Source organism: Papaver somniferum, unplaced genomic scaffold (assembly GCF_003573695.1).
Source record: "Papaver somniferum cultivar HN1 unplaced genomic scaffold, ASM357369v1 unplaced-scaffold_150, whole genome shotgun sequence".
NCBI classification, from domain to species: domain Eukaryota; kingdom Viridiplantae; phylum Streptophyta; class Magnoliopsida; order Ranunculales; family Papaveraceae; genus Papaver; species Papaver somniferum.
The window spans coordinates 2,145,812-2,167,668 of NW_020624377.1; the positions used below are offsets into that span (position 1 = coordinate 2,145,812).

The window sequence follows — 21,857 nt, forward strand, 5'->3', positions numbered from 1 at the left end:
CCCCAAAGACATACTGGAGTGCGGCGAGTGTCAAATATAGTTGGCTTTGAAATTTGTCTTAACATGCACATTTATGAGAAGAGGGATTTTGACTTGATGAAATGAGCCAAAAAAAGAAATAAAGCCTCTAAATTTGTTGCAGAATTCTTGTTTTTTTTTTTTATTTTTTCCGTTGAACAATGACCTTGACTGCAAAGAAAGAACCAAGTTATTCAACAGAAATTGAAGTTTGGGTTCCTGAATAAATCCTACCAACTACCACCAGTATATTCCAATAGGAGCTCACAATGGAAGAACAGACAACATTGATGACTCCTCCGGTTGGTGCCATGTTGCTGGTATAACCTTAGTTATTCCAAAAGGAGCTTACCAAAAAGTGGTATCGGCACGACCTTAGTAATTCTAGAAGACGCTCACCACAAAACGTTATTATGGATGAGCTCAGAAACTTGTAACTAATAACTACCACATTGAAAATTTCAGCAAGCTCTGACACTTCAGTTAGTTCTCCATAATAAATAGAGAGTGCTCTGCCATTTTGTTTTGCTGAAAACGCTCGTCGATTTAGAGTAAATACCTGCATCTCATCATCTCCATCATAAAAGGCTTTAGATAATGCATCCCAAATCTCTCTAGCAGTAGGTAACCGAATATATCTCTTCATGATTTCAGGTGACATAGACATCAACAACCATCTCTTGACTTTTTGATTATCTGTGTGCCACTTCTCATATCTTGGATCTTCCTCGGTAGGTTTTCTTGTCCTTCCCATAATAAAGGAGGTTTTTTCTTTTCAGCAATATGCATCTCCATGATTTGTGACCACAAATCATAGTTTGTTTCATCAAGAACAATCCCAGGCTTGAATACTGCACATTCAAATTGAAGGATAATAGGAGCAAATTTGTTTTCCATCTGCCCTTTTTGTTTTGATTTATTTTGGTATAATTCTGAATCCCTACCCATGATTCAAGAACCCTAGCTCATAGATACCATCTTCACGAATATAGGATCAAGAAGAAGATAATTCTTATTATGATAATCTTATCAATTCTGGTTACACAGCTCATGAATATATAAAGTCCCAATATTATGATAAAACAAAGATCCTATATACTAGGAAACAATATATTATCCTTAAACAAGGATATATATTAACATGAATATATATGATAAATAAGGATATATATATTAACACTTACCATGGATATCGTTCTGGATTTAGTGAATCGGGTTATTCTATATCGTTCTGGCCTATCAACCCGGTTCACTAAAGCCAGAACGGGACCCGTGGTACATCCACTCATGAAGCTAAAAGTCTTCATCGTCTTAGTTAGATATGGATCCGCGGCAATTAGGCCAAAATTGATGTAGCGACCTTTCCAAACGGCTAATCTACACAATTAATAAATTTATAGTGGTTAGATGGCATGGGGTGGGCTGCTCATTGTTATTCAAAATACATACCGTTCCAGATCGGATCTGGGTCCGCCGAGTCCCTTGCGCGTGTGGTAAAGCTTGACCATGAATCTCAAAATCGAGTGGCAGTTGGTTACAGCAGTTTTCCGAAATTGCAGACACGGAAGGCCAGTGTAGTGCTAAGTCGAGTTCGATTAAATAAGTAGGCTGGTTTGTTGCAGAATTTCAACAATGATAGATGGTCGGAATTAAATACCGCGGAGCAATAAAGGGTTGTTATGGAGCTGAAGCAATCAAATGCATTTCCAGTGCAATGGCGCACCATGTCCCAAATTGTATACAATCATGGTAGCTTGAGAACATTACTGTAAATGACTGAACTTTTTCTTGTGAAAAACTTGTTGTTTTCATGAATGAGAATTTACTTTGGGGATAAAATGTTTTGTGAAAGGTTTTAAAGGCCCAGCCCAGCAGATAATTCACCTTATTTCAAGTCTTTCCGGGGAACTGAAAAAGTTTAATGAGGGGAAGAGCCATGGACTCAGATAAGCAGTAAGCAAAGACTAAATGACTTTATAATCCTCTCAAAACAGACTCGAAATCCACGATTTATAATACCTTAAGTTTACAGAAACTGGTGCACCACCACTGACCATCTCCATTTCATTGTAAACCATTCTGCGGGTATTCACAACGGCTTATCAAGCTCACATTAGCAGAGCCTCAGTCTTTCATTTAGTCATCACAGCATTTACTATATTCAACATCAACCATGTTCCCTGGGGTACTGATCGATTTTCACAGTTTCCACAAATATCCTATTTCAGAGTGAACAATTTCTAATTTGGAAAGCTCTCAACATATAGAAGCACACATCGAAGACATTAAGGTACAATTAGGAACCTTTTTTGCATTCAGCTTTGGCTTTCAAGGCCAATTTCACAGCAGCATCGAAGAATTCTGCTTTTAGCAAAATCTTCCTCAAGGAATCTCCTTGATGTGAGAACAGCAGTTCCTGAATCACAAAAAAGACGAGGGAACATTGAGCCAAATTTTAGTAGTTTGCCTAATTATAAGCCATTATTCTAAGCCATGTACTCTAAATTTAACGGAAAAGTTTACCCATTCGAATGCCACCAGGAACCATGGCAGACACAACAGAGTTCTTGTTAGCAGCACCAACTCCATTACTTTCTCAACTCTGGAGCCATTGATACCCTGCAGTATTTAAGAAATAACAAAAAACTCATGAGTATCTACTTCAACCGAGCTGTTGAACATGCCACATAATGACAAGCATGACCATAAAGTACAAACTTTCATTCTTTAGTATGCTACAGAACAAGGTACTAGACAGCAATGTCCATTCTGAAGTTCGAGGAATTGAAGTGGAACTTTTTCCCTACTAACCTTGTTTTTCAGATTGATCAAGACTAGATAGATAGTTCTCAGTACCACCGGAAACAAGGTCATAACCCAACGCATTCAAGGTCTTCAACAGTGAATATGCCACAATATAAGAAAATGAATCCAGCGAACAGAACCTGTTGAACATTAAATGAAGAAAGAATAAGAATAAGAAAACGCGAAATCTTGACCGGACAGAGTCTGTTCCACAATGCTCCAGATAAATAGGTTTTCACCAAAATGTAGACGATACAATACAAAAAGAGATTGTATGAAGGAATCTTAAACTTGAGCTTAAGTCAGAACCTTAGATATGTTTCCACAGAGAATAACAAATGTAAGGCTTATATTCCATATAATCTTACACACAGAAGTTTAGATTGAGCTAGAACCTAACAATGTATGAAAACAAATTTTACCCTGGATCTGTCCTTGTGCTGACAATCTCTTCCGGGATGTGTTCATCATCCCATGGAGAGATGCTTCTTTGTTCAGCATGCATACCCATTTCAATTAATGTGTGTCTACTATGGGAAATCTTCTGCTGAAACTCGAACCTATGTTGCATAGACTAAGAAACAGGTAAACATTGAAGTTCACAATAATCTGCATTTTAGACTGGTAGATCAGAAATCAATGAACACGAATTATCAATACCCCGGAGCTAAACTCTGCTAGGACTGATACAGCTTCTGAAAATAGTTCAGGCTTGTCGACAGGCACAAGCAATTCATCTACCGTCTCATCTGCTGACGTTGTAGCATTTTGACACGCACCAAATTCTGCCGCAACACTTTTTAGAAACTAAACAATATCATGATTTTTGTATTTCTTTGTTGCACTGAAAGCAAGATGCTCAACTATGTGAGCAACTCCACGGTGATCATCCTGCGCACAACTGATCTGCCATGTGCAAAATTAACTCGACTTTTCAATCAAGATGGTAATTATAAACATGTAGAAAACAAAACTAGCACAGTTTCAGAAAATATTGCATTGAATTCCATCTTCTTAGTAATTCCTATCAGTCACAAACAACAAAATGTAACTGCATTTTCACTATAAATTCACCAGTTTTTCCAATTTCACTACAGTTTCTTCAGATTTCACAGCACAGCACTGGCATTATCTCAAAAGTAATGTTCCACCCACCACCGCAGATGTCACTAGCTTATATCTCCGACATCTAATGCCAATGAACAGCTCCAGTCAAATGCAGGGGGGCCCTAGTTAATAAGATATCATCCCCAGACATAAAATCCTCAGAATCATACGAAATCTCTACGATCCTAAATCCGTAATCAAATTTAAAACCAATTCCCTCTAATCCTCAAATTAAAACTCCGAAACCCTTTAATGCAATTAACCACTACAACCCAAACAAGACCAAATTAGCAATACCCAAATCATAAAAATCCAAACTTTAATCAATCCAATAAAAACTACAAACAATTAAAAAAACTGAACTTTATTCATAAAAAAACAACTTACCCAGTTTTAACAGCAAGGGCAAGAGCAGATTTCGTCTTTGGTTTCTCGACTGGCGACTTCAGCCATAGAAAGAGGATTTTTTGTTTTTTGTTTCTGACTAGATTGAATATCGTCTGAATTTTCAGTCCTTACTCGTCTATATTGGGCCTGGTCTGTTTGGTGGGTGCCTTAATATTAGTTTAGTCCTTACTTGCGTGCCATGGTCTTACCATAGCCTGCCCGATAACCATATTTGCCCCTAGTTTCCTTTTCTCTTTTTGACTCGATTAACAAACCAATAATCCCACATCATAATTCCAACTTTGTTAATCTAGTACTATAAGTACTATTGCCGATTTGGAAAACTTTGATTACTCAACTTTGCTAACTCCCCTTTCTTCATTTTATTCTTCGTTCTAGAAACACGTCTTCTGATTCTCTCATCTCTCATCCTAGGTCATTCATATATACCTAGCTGAACCAACCTTGTCAAGCCGTTGAACCAACCAAAACATACATTTACAGAAAGTTTGCTAGGGTTTTTCATTTCCTTCAAAATAATCGAACATACATTTACGAAGAGTTCGATTGGGAGTTTTTTTTTCCAGCTTTAATTTTTATGATTACTATTCAGTTTATTTATCAATCACAAAAGTATAAAGAAGACATGGGTTACATAGTATTGAACAATAGACATGGATTAAACATGTGGTTGTTATGCGAGGAAATTCAAAAGCAACTAAATGGACCACAAATGCTATAGTTCAGGATAATAAGCATCTTGTAGTTGCAGGAAATCCTACACTACACCCCTCATATGATTTAATTATTACTCAACTCATTTTTAGGTTTACACTCTTAATTTTATTGATCAATCTTTGAATGTTCTTACAAGAAAAGATAAGGAATCAAGAATGACTTCTGTTCTAGACTTTCTCTCTCCTATTTACTTGTTTCTTACTCAAAAAGATCTTCCCCTTTCCTGTACAACTGAACGACTATTTATAGGGAAGTACATAGTGGATGACAGCTAATCTGTCCTTTATTTTCGAATATGTCTTGCGACATTCTCGCAAACTTACAAATGTTAATCTCGCAAACTCTCTAATTTTCGCAGGACCATCACATCCTTCTCATGATTTTAGCTGACGTCGTTTATTATATCATTTCTGAAATTGTTTTGCGACGCTGTTGTGTTGTGTTGTTGATAATTTCGCTAAGATATCACTGTTGCGAGATTCTGATCCTACATCTTGCCTCTTCTCATATCTTTTCTGCGAAGTAGAGAATGATGTGAGAAATGTCGCAGCTGTTCATTTCTTCATATTCTGCATTTATCACACGTACTTTTTCTTCCATCTGTTTCTTGACATGTCTTTTGTAACCGCTGTGTTTGAACTTTTTATATTTTTCCGTATTAATCTTGTTTATCTTCTCGAGGAAAAATTCCCTCTATATATATTCTTTCTTACTCTTTTTTTCTTTCTTTTTATTTTCTCTGCAACTTCATCGTTCTTATACAAATCCGTTATTGCAAATTTTCTTCTTTCTTCTTCAATCTTTTTAAGTTCTTCTTCATCTTCATACTATTTCTTCTACAGATCTTCATCGTTCGTAATTTTCTTCGAAATAATCTTCCTGCTACTGTTTTCCATGGATTCATCAAGGTTAGTTTTCTTTTTTCTTTTTTATGGGTTTTGCTGAAATTGATCTTGTTTATTGCATTATTTGATGTTGTTTATGTGATTCACATACTCTTGTTATTTCAGCAAAAGCGCCTCCAATACTAAATTTACAGTTCAGAACCCTAATATTCCCAAATCGCAGCATAATGTTGTTGCGCATAAAAGAAAGTCTGCGAATGAGAAGGTAGTAAGAAACACTATCCTTTTCTAATAACAATATTGTTGCCTCTGTTTCTTATCTGGATTGTAATTCGCATGGTGATAAGGATGTCAATAAACCTCTCAAGAAATCTCGCCACCTTAAAACTGTTCCAACTTCCGTTCCATTCCACTTACTCATCTCTTCTAAATCTCCTGCGACATCTTCGCAAGATAAACCTTTATCTCCCATTCGCGAAAAAGCTGCCTCAGACTTCATTTCTTCAGCTGACCGTTCAATGATTGAAACCCCCCTTGTTGATCCTTCTATGAATGAAACTTCTTCTCTTCCTATTGAGAATGTTTCTCAACCTTCTATCACTGCCAGTTCTCTACCTGAGTCTCTTCCTCTTTCGAAAGAAACCGTGGAAGGAATAGATATTTCTTTCAAAGTTTTATCTGAAGTCCTGGATGATGGCAAGAAGTCTTATATTGATCCTATCAAGTCTAATGTTTGTGAAATTCTGAGTAAGCATTTAGGTTCTGACAGAGCTGCTTCGCAATCAGCTTTGGAAAAAGAGTGTAATGCTCTTCGTCTCGAAAATCAAAAGCTTCAGAATGTTTTGTTGGATCGTGACAATCTTCGCAAGAAGAATGATGAATTGAGAGGTATGATTTTCTTACCCATGTCTTCAATTTTCCTTTTTAATGGTTTTATCCTTCCCATATTTAATTATCCTTGAAATCCCTCTTTCGCATGTTAAGCCTTAAATCAGAAGCGAATAATGGAGAGATATCAATTTGAATCTGTTGTTGAAGAAGCCCGTGTTGATAAAGAAATTTTGATGGATCAATATAACCAATTAGATAACCTCTATTCATATTCTCTTGATCATATAAATAATCTTACCAATGAAAATACCCAATTAGTTCAGAGACAAGATTTATTAAGTAATGAAGTATCTCGCCTTTCTTATTCTTTAACTAAAGCTAATTTAGGGATGGAAACTTTATCAGATGAGAATAAAACCTTATCTCAAGAGAAGCGAACTTGTTTAAACAAGATAGCGATATCTTCGCAACAACTTAGCATTCTTCAGAAAGTATGTGATGACCAAGAGCAATCTCTTCGCTCTTTGAGAAATGAACTTAAAGAAGTAACAGAGTCATCTATCGCTGAAAGAGATACACTTATTCAAGGTAGAATAGCTTTAAGTGTAAAGGCGAATCAACTTAAAGAACAATATTCCAAATTAGAAGAATCTTATTCTTCTCTTGCGAAGAAAAATGCCTTTCTTATTTCTAAAGAGAAAAACCTTCAGTCTCGACTTAAAGGTTTAGTTGGAGATAAATTTGATGACGCAATGGACCGTTGGGAGAATAGTTGTCTGTCCTTGATTCAACACCTTATTTCGCAAAAGGAAGGTAGTCATAATATTTTGACTGCCTTAACTATCTTTTCTTTGTCATATTTTTCTGAGTTCTTCATCTTATTGAAATTTTGTATTCTACCTTTCGCAGAGTCTAAGAAGAATCTTCATTCCTCCATTTCTGTTTTGGAGGCTAAATATGCCAAAATTCGCAAAGAAAATGCATTACTCGTCTCTGCCCTTACTGGTTCTCGCGACCGAGCAGAAAGAAGACTTGATTATCTTGCTCATTTTAAGGATATTCAAGATAGGAATCATCAGAGAGCACTTCTTCGTCAAGTTCATCTCCGGGCTGAAGTCCCTGTAAATGATATTTTATTGCTCAAATCTCTTCCTCCTACATCAATTGAACCTTTGGAAATAGATGATGATGAAGTTCCTCGTCCTGCTGATAGTGATTATGATTATGAAAGTGGGGCAGAGGATGATCTCTTGGAAGGTGAAGAAGAAAGTCCTTCTAAGGAAGCATCTGCTGGTTTTAATCAAAATGAGAAAGAAATCTCTCCTGAAGAAGTAATTGCTGGCGATAATCAAGGTGTTAGTCAAGGCGAAGATCAGAACCAAAATGAAGGAGAGGCTTGCGATATTGAGAACATTGGCGAATTATCTTCTTGAATTGTCTTACTTTTATCACTTTTGCGAATAATATTCTTCAACCAACTTTGGAATCAATTTTTCCTTTTAGTATTTTGCTGATAAGAAAGATAATGCTTCTTGTTTATTGATTCCCATACTTGCCTCTCATTATCTTTCTTGTAAACAATAATCTGTTGAGAATACTTATAAATATTTTGTTTTATCATGTGGTCTTATTTTTCCTTCCTAATTAAAGGTCTTATTATGCCACCTCTTGTCATTGCGACAAAATTGCAGGACGTCCTTGCACTTTCATGCAATACCCCATTGATCTTGCCTTAATATTTTCTTTTGTATTATGGCCTCTTCAGGAATGTTGCGACAATATGACAGGCCTAAATATTCTTGCGAAAATGAAGCCCCATGACATTGCCGTCTTGCAACGAAATCGCAGGACGTCTTCGCACTTTCATGCGAAAAACCATTTATCTCGTCTTATCTTTTTCTTTTGTATTATTTCCTCTTCAGGATTGTTGCATAAATATGACAAGCCTTAATACCCTTGCGAATAAAAAACCTCATGACATTTGCGTCATAAGACACTTATCAGCTCCCTAATGGAGGGTACCGCCCTTATCTTCCCCCTGGTTGACCCTTCAATGAGGTGTACTTCTACCATACAAGGTTAGCTCCTCCCATCCAGTCTTAACAACAACCAGTTGTTTTCGCAGCCTCTTATCCCTTTTACCTATAGGTCTTATGGTTACGAGACTGCACCCTAAGTGGGGTTTTCTTTGGGCCGAGTGCAGTATAAGCCAAGACTTGTCAAGAATGGAAAGGTACGCTTCAAACGTCCCTGGCACTCTTGACTCAACCGTGTACCTCGGCGCCTTGATCAGATCTTCACTCCTTGGGAGAGTCCTTATTACCTTAGTCGCCCAACCCAAGACATACGCTTAAGCTGAGAATCCAAGGTGCCTCTCCCGGATGGGCTTTATTGACCCCAAATCTCCATGACTCAAGTTCCGGCGGCGGTGTAGCCTTTCCCTGAGCCATGCAACAGGTACCCCCTAATATGACGTACTTTAGGTCTTACATTTGCCTCTTGCGAAATTTTATTCGCGAACTAGGGTGTACGCCATAAAGGTTCGCCCCTTTCTTTTATGTCATTGTTTTGTAATTATCTCTGCAAAAATTTCGCACATCATGATCTTGTTTTTATATGAATAATCTTGCAATTATTTTTTCAGGATCCATAAGTTCTCAAAGCTTCTTACGGATAATATCTTTCTAAATACAACCTGTTCCATGGTCTGTCAAGTCTATGACCAACATCTCTGCCTTCTGGATCCATTAATCTATAAGCTCCTGTTCCAACTATCTCCTTAATGATGTAAGGTCCATCCCATTTTTTTCGCTAATTTTCCACCATTTTCTCGATGATATATTGGTGTCTCTCGCAGAACTAAATCTCCTGGTTGGAATTCGCGTACTTTGACACGTTTATTATATTCTCGGGTTAATCTTCGCTGATAATTCTCCATATGTTGTAAAGCTTTTTCTCTTATTTCTTCTAATTCATCAAGTTTATTTAAGATCAAACCCGCACTAATATTTTTCTCCCAAGCTTCTCTTTTTGTTGTTGGAATAACAACTTCTGTTGGTAACACCGCTTCAACTCCGTATGTTAAACAAAAAGGTGACATTCCAGTAGCTTCTCTTCTAGTTGTATTATAATCCCATACTGCATTATGTACTTGTTCGCACCATGCTCTGTGATGTCCTTCCAATTTGTTCTTTAATATATCTGCAATTGTTTTGTTTGTTGCTTCTACCTTCCCATTATCTTGTGGATACAAAGGAGTAGACTTTCCACATTTTATCTTGAATGTATTAAGTAACATTTCTATATTTTGTCCTTCAAACTATTTCCCATTATCAGATACCAACTGCGCAGGAATTCTGAATCTGCAAATGATATTTTCGAATATGAATGTAAAGATATCTTTGTCGCGAATATGTTGTACTGCCTTCACTTCTATCCATTTTGTGAAATAATCTGTTGCGACTATTAAATATATTCTTTGTCCAGAACCTGGTAAAAATGGTCCCACAATATCTAAACCCCACTTTCCAAAAGGACACACACTAGTTGAAGATGATAGTGGTGCTCCAGGTGCATGTATTTTCTTTCCATGCCACTGAAAATCTTCGCAACGTCTTGATATTTGTTTGGAATCTTCGTGGATGTATGGCCAGTAATAGCCTTGCATTTTTTCTCTATGTGCCAAAGATCTTCCCCCGCTATGATTGCCAGCATCCCCACTATGTAACATTTTTAGCACTTTTTCTCCTTCATCTCGTGTCAAACATCTGAGTGATGGTCCATTAAAGGATTTTCGGTATAGCAACCCATCTCTTAATTCATAATTCGTTGCACGACTTTTTAATTTGTGTGTTTCCAATCTATTTCTTGGTGTTTCTCCTTTCGCCAAATATGCATGAAGTTTCATTCTCCAGTCTGCGATATTGTTCGTTTGTTCTTCTTCTTCATTGTCTATTATCATCATGTTCACTTCTTCTTCTTATTTATTGATTGATGGTGACAGAAGTGTTTGTATTTTTATGCATCTCGCAGTTGGATCTGTCATCATGCTTGAGATGAAAGCAAATGCTTCTGCGAGTCTGTTATCTTTCCTTGAAATGTGCCTCCATTTTATTTTTGGGATTTTCGCTGAAAATTCTTCAACGAGCTTCTTGTATTTCTTCAAGGATAGTTCATTTGTAGTATACTCTCCCTTTATTTTGCGAATAACTAGTTGTGAATCACTAGTGATCCTGGCATTTTCTAGTTTTATTTCTATTGCGAATTTTAAGGCATGTATCACAGCTTCATATTCCGTTTCATTATTAGTGGATGTGAATTCCAATCTGAATGAAAAAGCCATCTTTATTCCTTCTGGCGAAATTAAAACAATTCCAACTCCATCTCCTTCTCCATTTGATGATCCATCTACCAATATCTCTCATCTATTTGGTTTTGTTAGTAAATCTTTTGGATCTCCGCGTTCTTCTTCTATATCCATCATTTCTTCTACTGCTTCATCTTCTTCTAAAGGAAATTCTGCCAAGAAATCTGCAACAACTTGTGACTTTGGTGAAGACAAAATTTCATATTTAATATCAAAGTGGCCTACTTGTTCATTCCATCTCTCCGCTCTTCCTGATCTTTTAGAATTCTGCATCACTCATTCAATTGGTGCTTTTGTTAATACCTTTATCTTATGCACCTGAAAATATATGCGGAGCTTAAAAGATGCATAAACTAATGCTAAGATTAACTTCTCAATCTTTGAGTAATTCTTCTCGGCAGTATTAAAAGTTTTGCTAATGTAATAAATGGGTTTCTCCACTCCTGCGTCTACGCGCAATAACACAACACTTAATGCATGCGACGTCATCGCAAGATAAATCAATAATTCTTCTCTTGATTCTGATTTTTGTAAAATAGTTGTATTCATAAGATGTTCTTTGATCCTTGAAAAGCTTTTTCACATTCATCAGTCCATTTAAATTTCGCACCCTTCTTGAGTATATCGAAAAAATATTTGCATTTTTCAGATGATCGCGAAATGAATCTCCCCAGAGAAGCTAGAAGCCCATTCAACTTATGTACATCTTTTATTGTTGCTGGTGTTGGCATGTCACGAACTGCTTGCACTTTTTCTGGATCAACCTGTATTCCTTCCTTCGATACAATGTAGCCTAAAAATTTTCCCGATGCAACTCCAATAGTACACTTCTCAGGATTCAATTTAATATTATATTGCAACATTTGTTCAAAAATCTCCCTCAGGTCTTGTACATGGTCTTTAGCTTCTTTACTCTTTACTAACATGTCATCCACGTATACTTCTAATATTTTGTGTATCCATTTTGCGAACACCTTCTTTACAATTCTTTGGTATGTCGCTCCCGCATTTCGCAAACCAAATGGCATTTTCGTGTAACAATATAAACCTCTAGGGGCGAAGAAAGCAGTATGTTCTTGATCTTCTTCAGCGAGAGGGATTTGGTTATATCCTTTGTACCCATCTAAACACGATATTCTATCATTTCCCGCTGCGGATTCCACCATTTGAGGAATATCTGGTAACGGGAAACTATCTTTGGGGCAAGCTTTGTTTAAATCAGTGAAATCTATGCAAATCCTGATTCCTTTGTTTTTATTTGGGACAATGACCATATTCGCTATCCATTCTGGGTATTTAGCTTCTCTTATGATTCCCGCATTAGGCATTTTCTGTAGTTCTTCTTCTATTTGGGAATGGTAAGTTGTTGCAATTTTTCTTATTCTCTGTTTAAATGGTCTCACATTTTTGTTAATCTCCAACTTGTGGCATGCAATTGATGGATCTATTCCCGGTATCTCATCCATGCTTCCTGCGAAAACATCTTTATATTCTCGCAACAGGTTAACAGCTCTTTCTTCTTCTTCCACATCCATTTTGGTTCCAATTCTCAATATTAGAGGTTCTTCTATAGTCCCAACGTTTATTTCTTTTGTTGGTTATGCGGCAGTGTAACTGGGTTTAGGTTCTCCCATCGTTGTTGGTTCTTTTATTGTTTTCACAGGTCCTTCTCCTTCCTCCGAAATTTCGCTGGGTATTCCTTTGCCTTCTTTTGCCTTATCATATATACTCTAAATTCTTCTTCTTTCTTTGCTTCCTTTGACAACTTTCTGCGAAATTGTTTCTTTTTTGCTTGTCCTTCATAATGCTTTACTTCAATTTGATGATATAACTTCTCATTGTCAACATCTCCTCTGATTTCACCTATTCCATTTGGTTTAGGGAATTTAATACATTGATGCAACGTTGATACTACAGCTTTTATCGCATGTATCCATGGTTTTCCTAATAACATATTATATGGCGATTCCATATCCATCACGCACAGTGTTACGTGTGTTTCGATCTCTCCAAGTGGAATTCGTACCACTATTTCTCCTTTAGGTTTTGTTGTGGATTTTCCAAAGCCGTGAACAAAATATGTTGAACTGGACATTTCTTCATCTTTAAATCCCATTCCCCGGAATGCATGATAAGATATTATATCCACTGAACTTCCTGTATCGATTAAAGTTCTGTTCAATATCAATTCTCCCATCGATTTTGTTGTTGTCTCCTTCTCTTTTCGCGCAATAGGCAGTGTAATAACCAACGGAGATGTGTGGTTCAAATTTTCTTTTGGTATTTTTGCCGCCATGAATGTAATTTTTTGCTTTTCCCAATCCTTCAAGGGTGATGTTTTTTCTACCGCCATAACCTTCCTTCCTTAAAAATTTCGTTTATGTATTCTTCCTTTAATGTTTTCATGGAATTCATTAACCATCGTTTTTGTTATCATATTACACTCCAATCTTTTGTCATCTTCATTAATTCTAATCATCTTTCTTTTAACTGGTTCACTGATTTATATCACTTTCTTGATTTGAACATTCTCAACAACAATCTTCAACTTTCGATCTTGAAGTCCCTGTTTCTAGCGCCATTATGTAGTTGCAAGAAATCCTACACTACACCCCTCATATGATTTCATCATTACTCAACTCATTTTTAGGTTTACACTCTTAATTTTATTGATCAATCTTTGAATGTTCTTACAAGAAAAGATAAGGAATCAAGAATGACCTCTGTTCTAGACTTTCTCTTTCTTATTTACTTGTTTCTTACTCAAAAAGATCTCCCCCTTTCCTTTACAACTGAACGACTATTTATAGGGAAGTACATAGTGGATGACAGCTAATCTGTCCTTTATTTTCGAATATGGCTTGCGACATTCTCGCAACCTTATAAATGTTAATTTCGCAAACTCTTTAATTTTCGCAGGACCATCACATCCTTCTCATGATTTTAGCTGACGTCGTTTATTATATCATTTCTGAAATTGTTCTGCGACGCTGTTGTGTTGTGTTGTTGATAATTTCGCTAAGATATCACTGTTGCGAGATTCTGATCCGACACATCTCTTACATAGTATTAACCAGTAGAAATGTACTTAAATTCCTAAGGCGCCGAATAATATTGGCGGATCTCCTTGCGAAGGAAGCTTATTCTCCCGTCTCTAGTTTATTTAGGTTTAAAATTTCCCTTATTGGTTACAATCTTCTCTTGAGGAAAACTATGTCGATCTGGTTCAATTCTTATTACTAATTTCTTACTTACAAAAACAGAAAAAACTAGTTGAAACTAGAATTAATGAACAATATTGACACAATATGTGAAATACTAATCCATTCGCGATAGTATATGTATTATTTTATCTGTTTGTTGCAGTTTTCGAATCATAATATGACTATTTAAAGTTATACTAGATTGACTAGCGTTACTGTGACTTTTTCTCACTTGGTAAATATAGAACGAAGAGAAACTCGCAAGAACTTTGCAGTATAACAGAGACGGAATCAAAAGAAGACTGATGTTGCTGTCATTTCATTCAAATAGTAATTAAAATTCTCTCTGATGATTAATTAACCATCACAGATATAATACGACAATAATTCTAGGTATATTAACCAATTCATCTCTATTATGAGAATGAACACATATCATGCTATATTTTTTAGTGTGACATTGCAAGTTGCTTCTAAAAAATTACGCAAAAATCCCAAAATCTGGTAGCGGCCTGCGATCCCCTTAATATTCATAATTTTACGTTATACAAAACTTTCGCTATTGAAATTTTCCTCCACTAAGACGAATTTTATCTCGGTAACTGATTTCCGATACTATTATGACTTTATCACACTTACCATTATGGCATTTGAGATCAGTATATACTAGATAATAACCCGTGCTCCATACCGGGTATGTTTTTTTGGTTGATTATGAATTTTTATTGTGTTCCCTTTGCGACGCCGCATTAGCAGCCTTATATCCTTTTTATGGTGCCCGTTAAGTAAGATAATTATCTAAAGTAAATAGATGAAATATTTGGAATAATGTTACATTTTCATTTCTATAATAGTCAAGTTTACTTAAAATTGTTGAAAAATACTGGCAGCACATGAACGTCAACCGCGTAGCAGATTCTATTTAAAATAAGTGAGAAGTAAAAGAGTTGAAATGTAGAAATGGAACTCCATTCTTATTGTACTCTTCACATTGAAGAGACCGGGGTGTGGATGTCACTTCTTTCCTTCGCCCTTTTCACTGGTTCAAGTCCATTATCTTTGTTACTGCACCAACAGTTTCTCGTAGCTCCACAGACACTACCTCTTCCTAGTGATCTTGACAATTCCAAGCAATCCACTAAAGCAATTCTTAATAAATATGCTAGCGGGATTTGGAACTTGGTCTAATCTGTACATATCTAATTAAATATACATCCTGGTCCAATGACATTAAGAGACCATTACGGAAGCATGCACCGTTTTGTATCATCATTTGTATGTTTAATAGCTAGATAACGAAAGTTTATATGTACAGAAGTACTTGGGCATGGTCCGCAATGCCAAAGGTAGCCAGATCGCCTTGATGTTTCACCCAATGAAGTGGTGGTGCCATTTTTACGATCTGCATCAAAACCAAAACAACTAATTAGTCATCCATATTAAGAAGGAAAGAGAGAGGGTGAGAGAGATGTTATATACTTACCAGTGGAGAGGCATTTGGAAAAAGAGAAAGCCGATGGAAAGAGTGAGTTCTTGGAGGTAGAAGAGGAAGAGTATTTAAATGTATTGGCAGTTGAAGTTGCCCCCACCCTCATTTCCATTGTTGATTTGCTTAATTTTCTCACGGACGCAATGTTCTTACAATACTTTGTCTTGGGTTGCTAGATATAGATGGAACAAAAAAGTGGGTAGTCTTCAGTCAGTGAACATGTGTGGCTGGATAAAGTATGGACCGATGTTTTGGATGATTTATAACTGATACTTTAGAAATAAAAAAGATGAAGAAACAATAAAATTGGAGTTTTAGGAACCTTCATATCTGATGTTCCGTTTGTAATATTGAATTCCAACAATAGCAAAAAAGTGTGAAATTAAGATAAAGAACATAAACTAAATGTAACTGCACATGTACATCTGCAGTTTAAGATTTCATGAGAATTAAATAGAATTTTATGATTTTTTGAGGTTGCTAACCTTGTATCAAGTTATTAGATGTTGTTCCGGAGCCGTTAAAGATGCTTTTACCCGCCCAATAGTTGAACTCTCACACAGGGAATGAAGACTCCAAGCTTGGTTTTAGAAACATATAAATGATTGTAACTACTCAAGTCTGTCTCATTGTTAATGTAATGTTAGTGGGAATTTGAAAAATAGATAATCAGAAGACAAACCTTGTAAGCCCTGAAAAATCTCTTCTTCCATCAACATGACTGATTCTCGAACCCATGCATTTCATTTCCCAATGGACCTCAATATTGATCACCCGGATTTGATGATGATAGTTTGTCTGCTTAGGATCTTCTATAGTTACCCTGCCAATGGGGACCATCATTAAAATGCAAACCACAGAATTGATAAACTGATAAAGAGAAATAGAGAATCACTACTGGGAATTTTGGATATATCGAGTTGTCGAGAAAAATAAGATAAGGCGGATTTTGTATCAATCCCGTTGTTAAGAATAAGAATAACTTTGACGCAAAAAAAAGAAGAGAGTAAACACAAAAATGAATGAATATGATTAGCGAGTTACATTACCCAAAATCTTCGTTGTAGAACATTTTTTTGCTGGATCTAGTATCATCGATGGTCATCATACTTATTGCCATGAAAAAAAAAAAAAAGACGGAGAGAAAAAGAAAGTGAGGTAAAGGAGTTTTGTGATTCATTAAACAACTTGCTCTTACCTTCTTTTCTGATTTCTCTTTCGAGTGTGGATCTCCCGGTAACTTCTTTTGGTTGTGGTGATGTACGTGGTCTTATTGGTGAAGAAGAAGTGGGAAGTTATTTACTGACTTAATGAACCTGAAGGTAGAAAGTGTGGTAGTTGTTTACCGGGATTCTCTGTAAGTTACGGGGTGTAAATAACGGGTGTAAATAGAGTGTCAACTCATGAAAATTTATAGTTGAAGTGGAGCCACAATCAATGAGAGATCTCTATTTTGGAATACTCAAACCACAATTGTCCACATCAGCTTTTGGTGGGATCAGAATGAAGGAGAATTCAATATTTAGTTTCAATTATCATCTTGTTTGATATTGAATATTCATCGGACTTCTGTTTTTTAGCCCCCTCACACGTAGATTCATATTCAGTCAAACTGGGCCTAAAAGTGTAAAGGGTGATGATTGTTGATGTCCGATTGTAGATCTTTATGAATGATTTTTTAGGGATCATGGTTTTTTTGAGGGGACCATGATTTTATTAGGCCATATTCCCTATAGTGATAAGGGGTGTCCTAAAACGTTGAAATGACTAAACTACGCTTAACCTAATTTAATTTAAAACCAACCTAATAACCATCTATATATATATAACCACTACCTCCTCCCACCACCACCGTCGATTACCACCACCACCACCTCCGATTATCACAACCACCAATCACCGATTACCACCACCACCACCGCCGCCCACCACTGCCGATTACCACAACCACCACCTCCGATTATCACCACCACCAACCGCCGATTACCACCACCACCTCCTCCCACCACCGCCTATTTAAGAAATGTAACAACATCAATGCAATCACAATTAAGTTCGGTTACATAATAATTTTATCGAGTATAAAAGACGCCAGCCGCAACCTGATTCTGCCATGGGACCACTCCGGAGGTATTTTCCAACAAACCCTTCGCTTTAGTTTGATTTTGATTGCTTCAATCGAATAGAAATCATCAAAATAGGGTTTTAATAGGAGTTACAGAGCCATGTTCGGTTAGGTCGATTTTCCAAAACACCCTAGTTTACTAACCGAACTTCTTGAAAATGAAGAACACGAAGAACAGTTCGGTTCTATTGGATTTAAAACTAAGTCACCAAACTCTCTGTTTGGTTGTTTCGCAAAAAAATTTAAAATTACAAAGTAACCGAACTCCATCCTTAGAACCGAAAAAAAAACAAATCCAGTCTAAACGAACTGTGTTGTTGTGGCCACTATGTTGAGTTCCAAAATAACCGAACTTAGCCAATAGAGTCGGTTTGTTCGCAAAAAATTTTAGAACTACAAAGTAACCGAACTTAGCCAATAGATGTTGGAACTTCACATTTTTGTTTGTTTGTTAAGTTCGGTAACTTCACAATTTTATCGCAGAAACCGAACTCAGAGTTCGGTTGGTTAGCTGTTAGGTTCAAGTTTGCGAAAGAACCGACTTTGTAAACTTATATACTCTTATATTATGTAAAGTCCGGTTAGATCAAAAGTGCATGCAGTTTGCGAACCAACCGAACTTTGTACACCAAAGTTCGGTTAGTTGAGAACCAACCGAACATAACGTTGTAACTCCTAAAAATTATTAGAGAGTTCGGTAACCTGCGTGTTTGGAACAAGTAACCGAACTACACTTTCAGATGAGTTCGGTTACTTGCTCATCTCACGGGGTGACCTAGAATTACTTCTAATTCCTTTACCCAAAATAAAACCATGGTCCCCAAAAAAACCATGGTCCCAAAAAAAAATCGTTCATCTTTATTGGGTTGTCCAAGTTACATGCCTAGCAATCAGACACGTCAGTACTGTAAGTACATTCTACATTGGCTAATCATACACAAAGTTTTTAACAAGCATATGAGTGAAGATTTTTAAACAAGATATGTATGTTTTAATTAAATAAATGCAATGATTAAGAGAAGGGGAATAATAGAAATACATTGCATAAAAGAATCAAGAACCCAACAGATTCTCCACCAACAGTGAATTTAGAAGCAGATGTTTCATAAATGAAAAACTGGTATTACTATCATCATTAACTTAATACCATTTATGAAGTTGATACGACTCGGTCTTTAGTATCCTAGCATTGGAGCTGAAACTACATATCATATCAAAAAAGTGCAGACACGTACACCAACTGGAACGGGGTTCAAGAGCGTAAAACTATGTTGTTCGATACTACTTAGACTAGTGATAGATCACATGGAACAATTTGTAAAAAGCCGCAAAGTATGTTGTACGAGTCTCAAGAGGTTAAAAATGTGTTCAAAAGTAATGCTTGGTAGGGGTGTGCAACGGATGGACGGATCCGTATTAGGATCACCCGCGTCCAATCCGTTAAAGTTGCGGATTTGAAAAATCAAACCGTGTCCGGTCCAATCATCCGCGGATTTGACATCCGCGGATCAACGGATGACACAGGCCAGATGTGGATTACCCGCGGTTCAGTAGGGAAAAAAAAAATGTAAGACGAACAATCCTGAAAAAATAAAATAAAACAAACAATCCCTACATCATCATCAGTTATGTAGTATGTACGCTACATAGTGGCGCCTCCCTTCTGTTTACTTCTCTAATCAATCATGTATTATGTGTATAATACACAGTGTCACCTCCCTTATGTTTACTTCTCTACACAGTGGCACCTCCCTTTTATGACATGTGCTTTCCTCTATGCGAATAAGAAACGAAGATTGTCGTGGGCTCAATGTGTGTAGCTGGGTTTGTTTCCAACCTCATGGGAGTGCTTTTATTAAGTTTGGAACTGTAGTGCTATGGCTACAGCATCAAAGGCAGTGGTTTCTTTATCAGTAAATGGTCTGTGTGGGTCTACTCCATTATTTTCATACTCCCAAACGGAAGCTCTTTCAACAAGTTCTTTCCTCACCTTTACTGGAAGACTTCTATTGCACTTGATTTGATCCCCTTTACAGAAACTCCTTATATGCTTGCGGTGCGGGTGAATCCGGGGATTTCAAAATCCAATCGCAACCAAACAATTAAAAGTGCGGATTTGAAAATCTCACCCGTATCCGATTCATAGATCTTGCGGATTGAAATTCACCCGCAATTTTGCGGACGGATACGGATGAAATCCGCGATTCCGGACTTTTTGCTCACCCCTAATGCTTGGACTACATGCAAAAACTTATTTTACTGTAGGTATTTAAAATAGGCCCATCCAAGGAAATTCTTTGAAGAAATTATTTTTGATTCGAGGAAAGATATATCGACTTAAACAAGGAATTTACATTGTTTATGTCTCTAACTAAAGGCCTGGTCAAGTGTATGAGTAGATTCAATTGCTCTTTTAGACTCTTAATTTAAAATTTTGAAACTTTTTTGACACAATTTTTTTTTTGTAATAACACAGATTAACTCTAATTTAGATAATCCAGTTGTTTAAATTTGTTATGTAAGGTATATAGCTTGAAAGAACTTTTAGTACATTCGTTTGGATTTATGTTGTTCAGAGTGGTTAAAAAGACTTTTTTGCCCCAAAGCGAACATATCTTTTTTTGCCTTTGTAATTTTTTCCTGCATATACTCTAAAATATATATGTGAATGAAATTATCAATGAATACTAATTAATTATGATTTATCAATCATTACTTGAATAACTAATCATTTAATATCAACTAATTAAATATAAGGTAACTTATACCGGGTATGCAACAAATATAAACCAAAATAAATGGAGATCGACTTAGTCATTTAAGTGTTTATCATAACAAGACTACACATCAAAAGTTCTGAAATTTATAGTTAGTTTTGGTGACCAATTAATTAGTGTGAGCACACAAACCACGAGGGGTCCGAACGCTCACAATCAATCATTATCATCTAAAGAGATTATGATGATGGTACCCTGCTGTTGATTCATTGGCTCAAAACCTTCCGGTTTATCATGGCCTCATCCAACAACTACATGCGTGGCGTTTGTGCATGGGATATAAGTATTAAGGAAAACAAAACATATAAGTAAACATGCACGGAGCTAAATGAATATAAAGTGCTGAAATGTAAATAAGACCAAGGTTTACGTGGTTCAGCACTAAGACCTACATCCACGGGGTTTGTTGTTTTACTATGTTCTTCACGGTTACACGAATAGTTGAATGACTTTTGGGGTTTACATCTTTCTCTCCTCTAAGGGATTAACTTACCCTTACTATTTCTCTCTCTCTCTCCTTCCTTTCCTCATATTTTCGATCCCCCTTCCTCTTGGTGGAGATTGGGTATTTATAAGGTTAGAACGTGGGACCCATCTCTGAAGACCGTTGGAACCTTATCTTCTTGTGTCCTTGCGTCCATCACGCGGAGGTCTGCGTTTGCCCCTTGATCCCGCAGAGGCATCCTCGCTCGTTCCACAGGTTGGTCGACACGTACACTGCTCAGAGTGTTTAATGTGGGTAGTTGAGGGGTCTGCTCGTGTCAGACAAGTGTCTTCTGCCCCTGTCAGTCCGTGTCAGCTAACTTTCTCTCCACCGTTGATCTTAGCTCCTCTTTTGGGGATGAGATAAAGTAACTCCTCGGGGTTTATTTGGTGTTTCGTGACGCATCATGTTTTGATGTTTTGGCCTGCATGCTTTCCACGTACCTTTTTATATACACGTGTCTGATAGTGAGATATATGTGTACACAATTTGCCCCTTTTCTTCGGGCTTGAATGACTAATGGGTGCCTTGAAGAAAAACTATCGTCGCATATTTTTCTCACTCCTAATAACTTCTCCTAGATACTTGGGCACGTCTTTTATTCGTGCATTCACTGCTTATGTAACGGGCACGTTTCCCATTCCTCCCTTAATTTCCTTCTCTTTCTTTCGGGTATTTTAAG

At 36.7% G+C, this 21,857-nt stretch overlaps 1 protein-coding gene across 4 annotated transcripts; it reads right to left on the minus strand.

The window, feature by feature from the left end:
* Positions 1–2,117: 2,117 nt before the first annotated feature.
* On the minus strand, positions 2,118–4,440 carry LOC113335983 (serine hydroxymethyltransferase, mitochondrial-like). 4 transcript variants are annotated; one of them, XR_003353569.1, is made up of 6 exons: positions 4,318–4,440; positions 3,484–3,729; positions 3,246–3,383; positions 2,830–2,963; positions 2,542–2,637; positions 2,118–2,434 (listed from the first exon to the last, which is right to left on the minus strand). XR_003353569.1 is itself a non-coding variant. In XM_026581985.1 (4 exons), the coding sequence occupies exons 2-4, from the start codon at positions 2,902–2,904 to the stop codon at positions 2,315–2,317; spliced, it is 291 nt and encodes a 96-aa protein (XP_026437770.1). In that variant the 5' UTR covers positions 2,905–2,963; positions 4,318–4,407; the 3' UTR covers positions 2,118–2,314. The 4 variants fall into 4 exon arrangements, 1 of the variants encoding a protein (XP_026437770.1); XR_003353570.1 differs by lacking the exon at positions 3,246–3,383; XR_003353568.1 differs by having other exon boundaries at positions 3,246–3,729.
* Between the last annotated feature and the right edge of the window lie 17,417 nt (positions 4,441–21,857).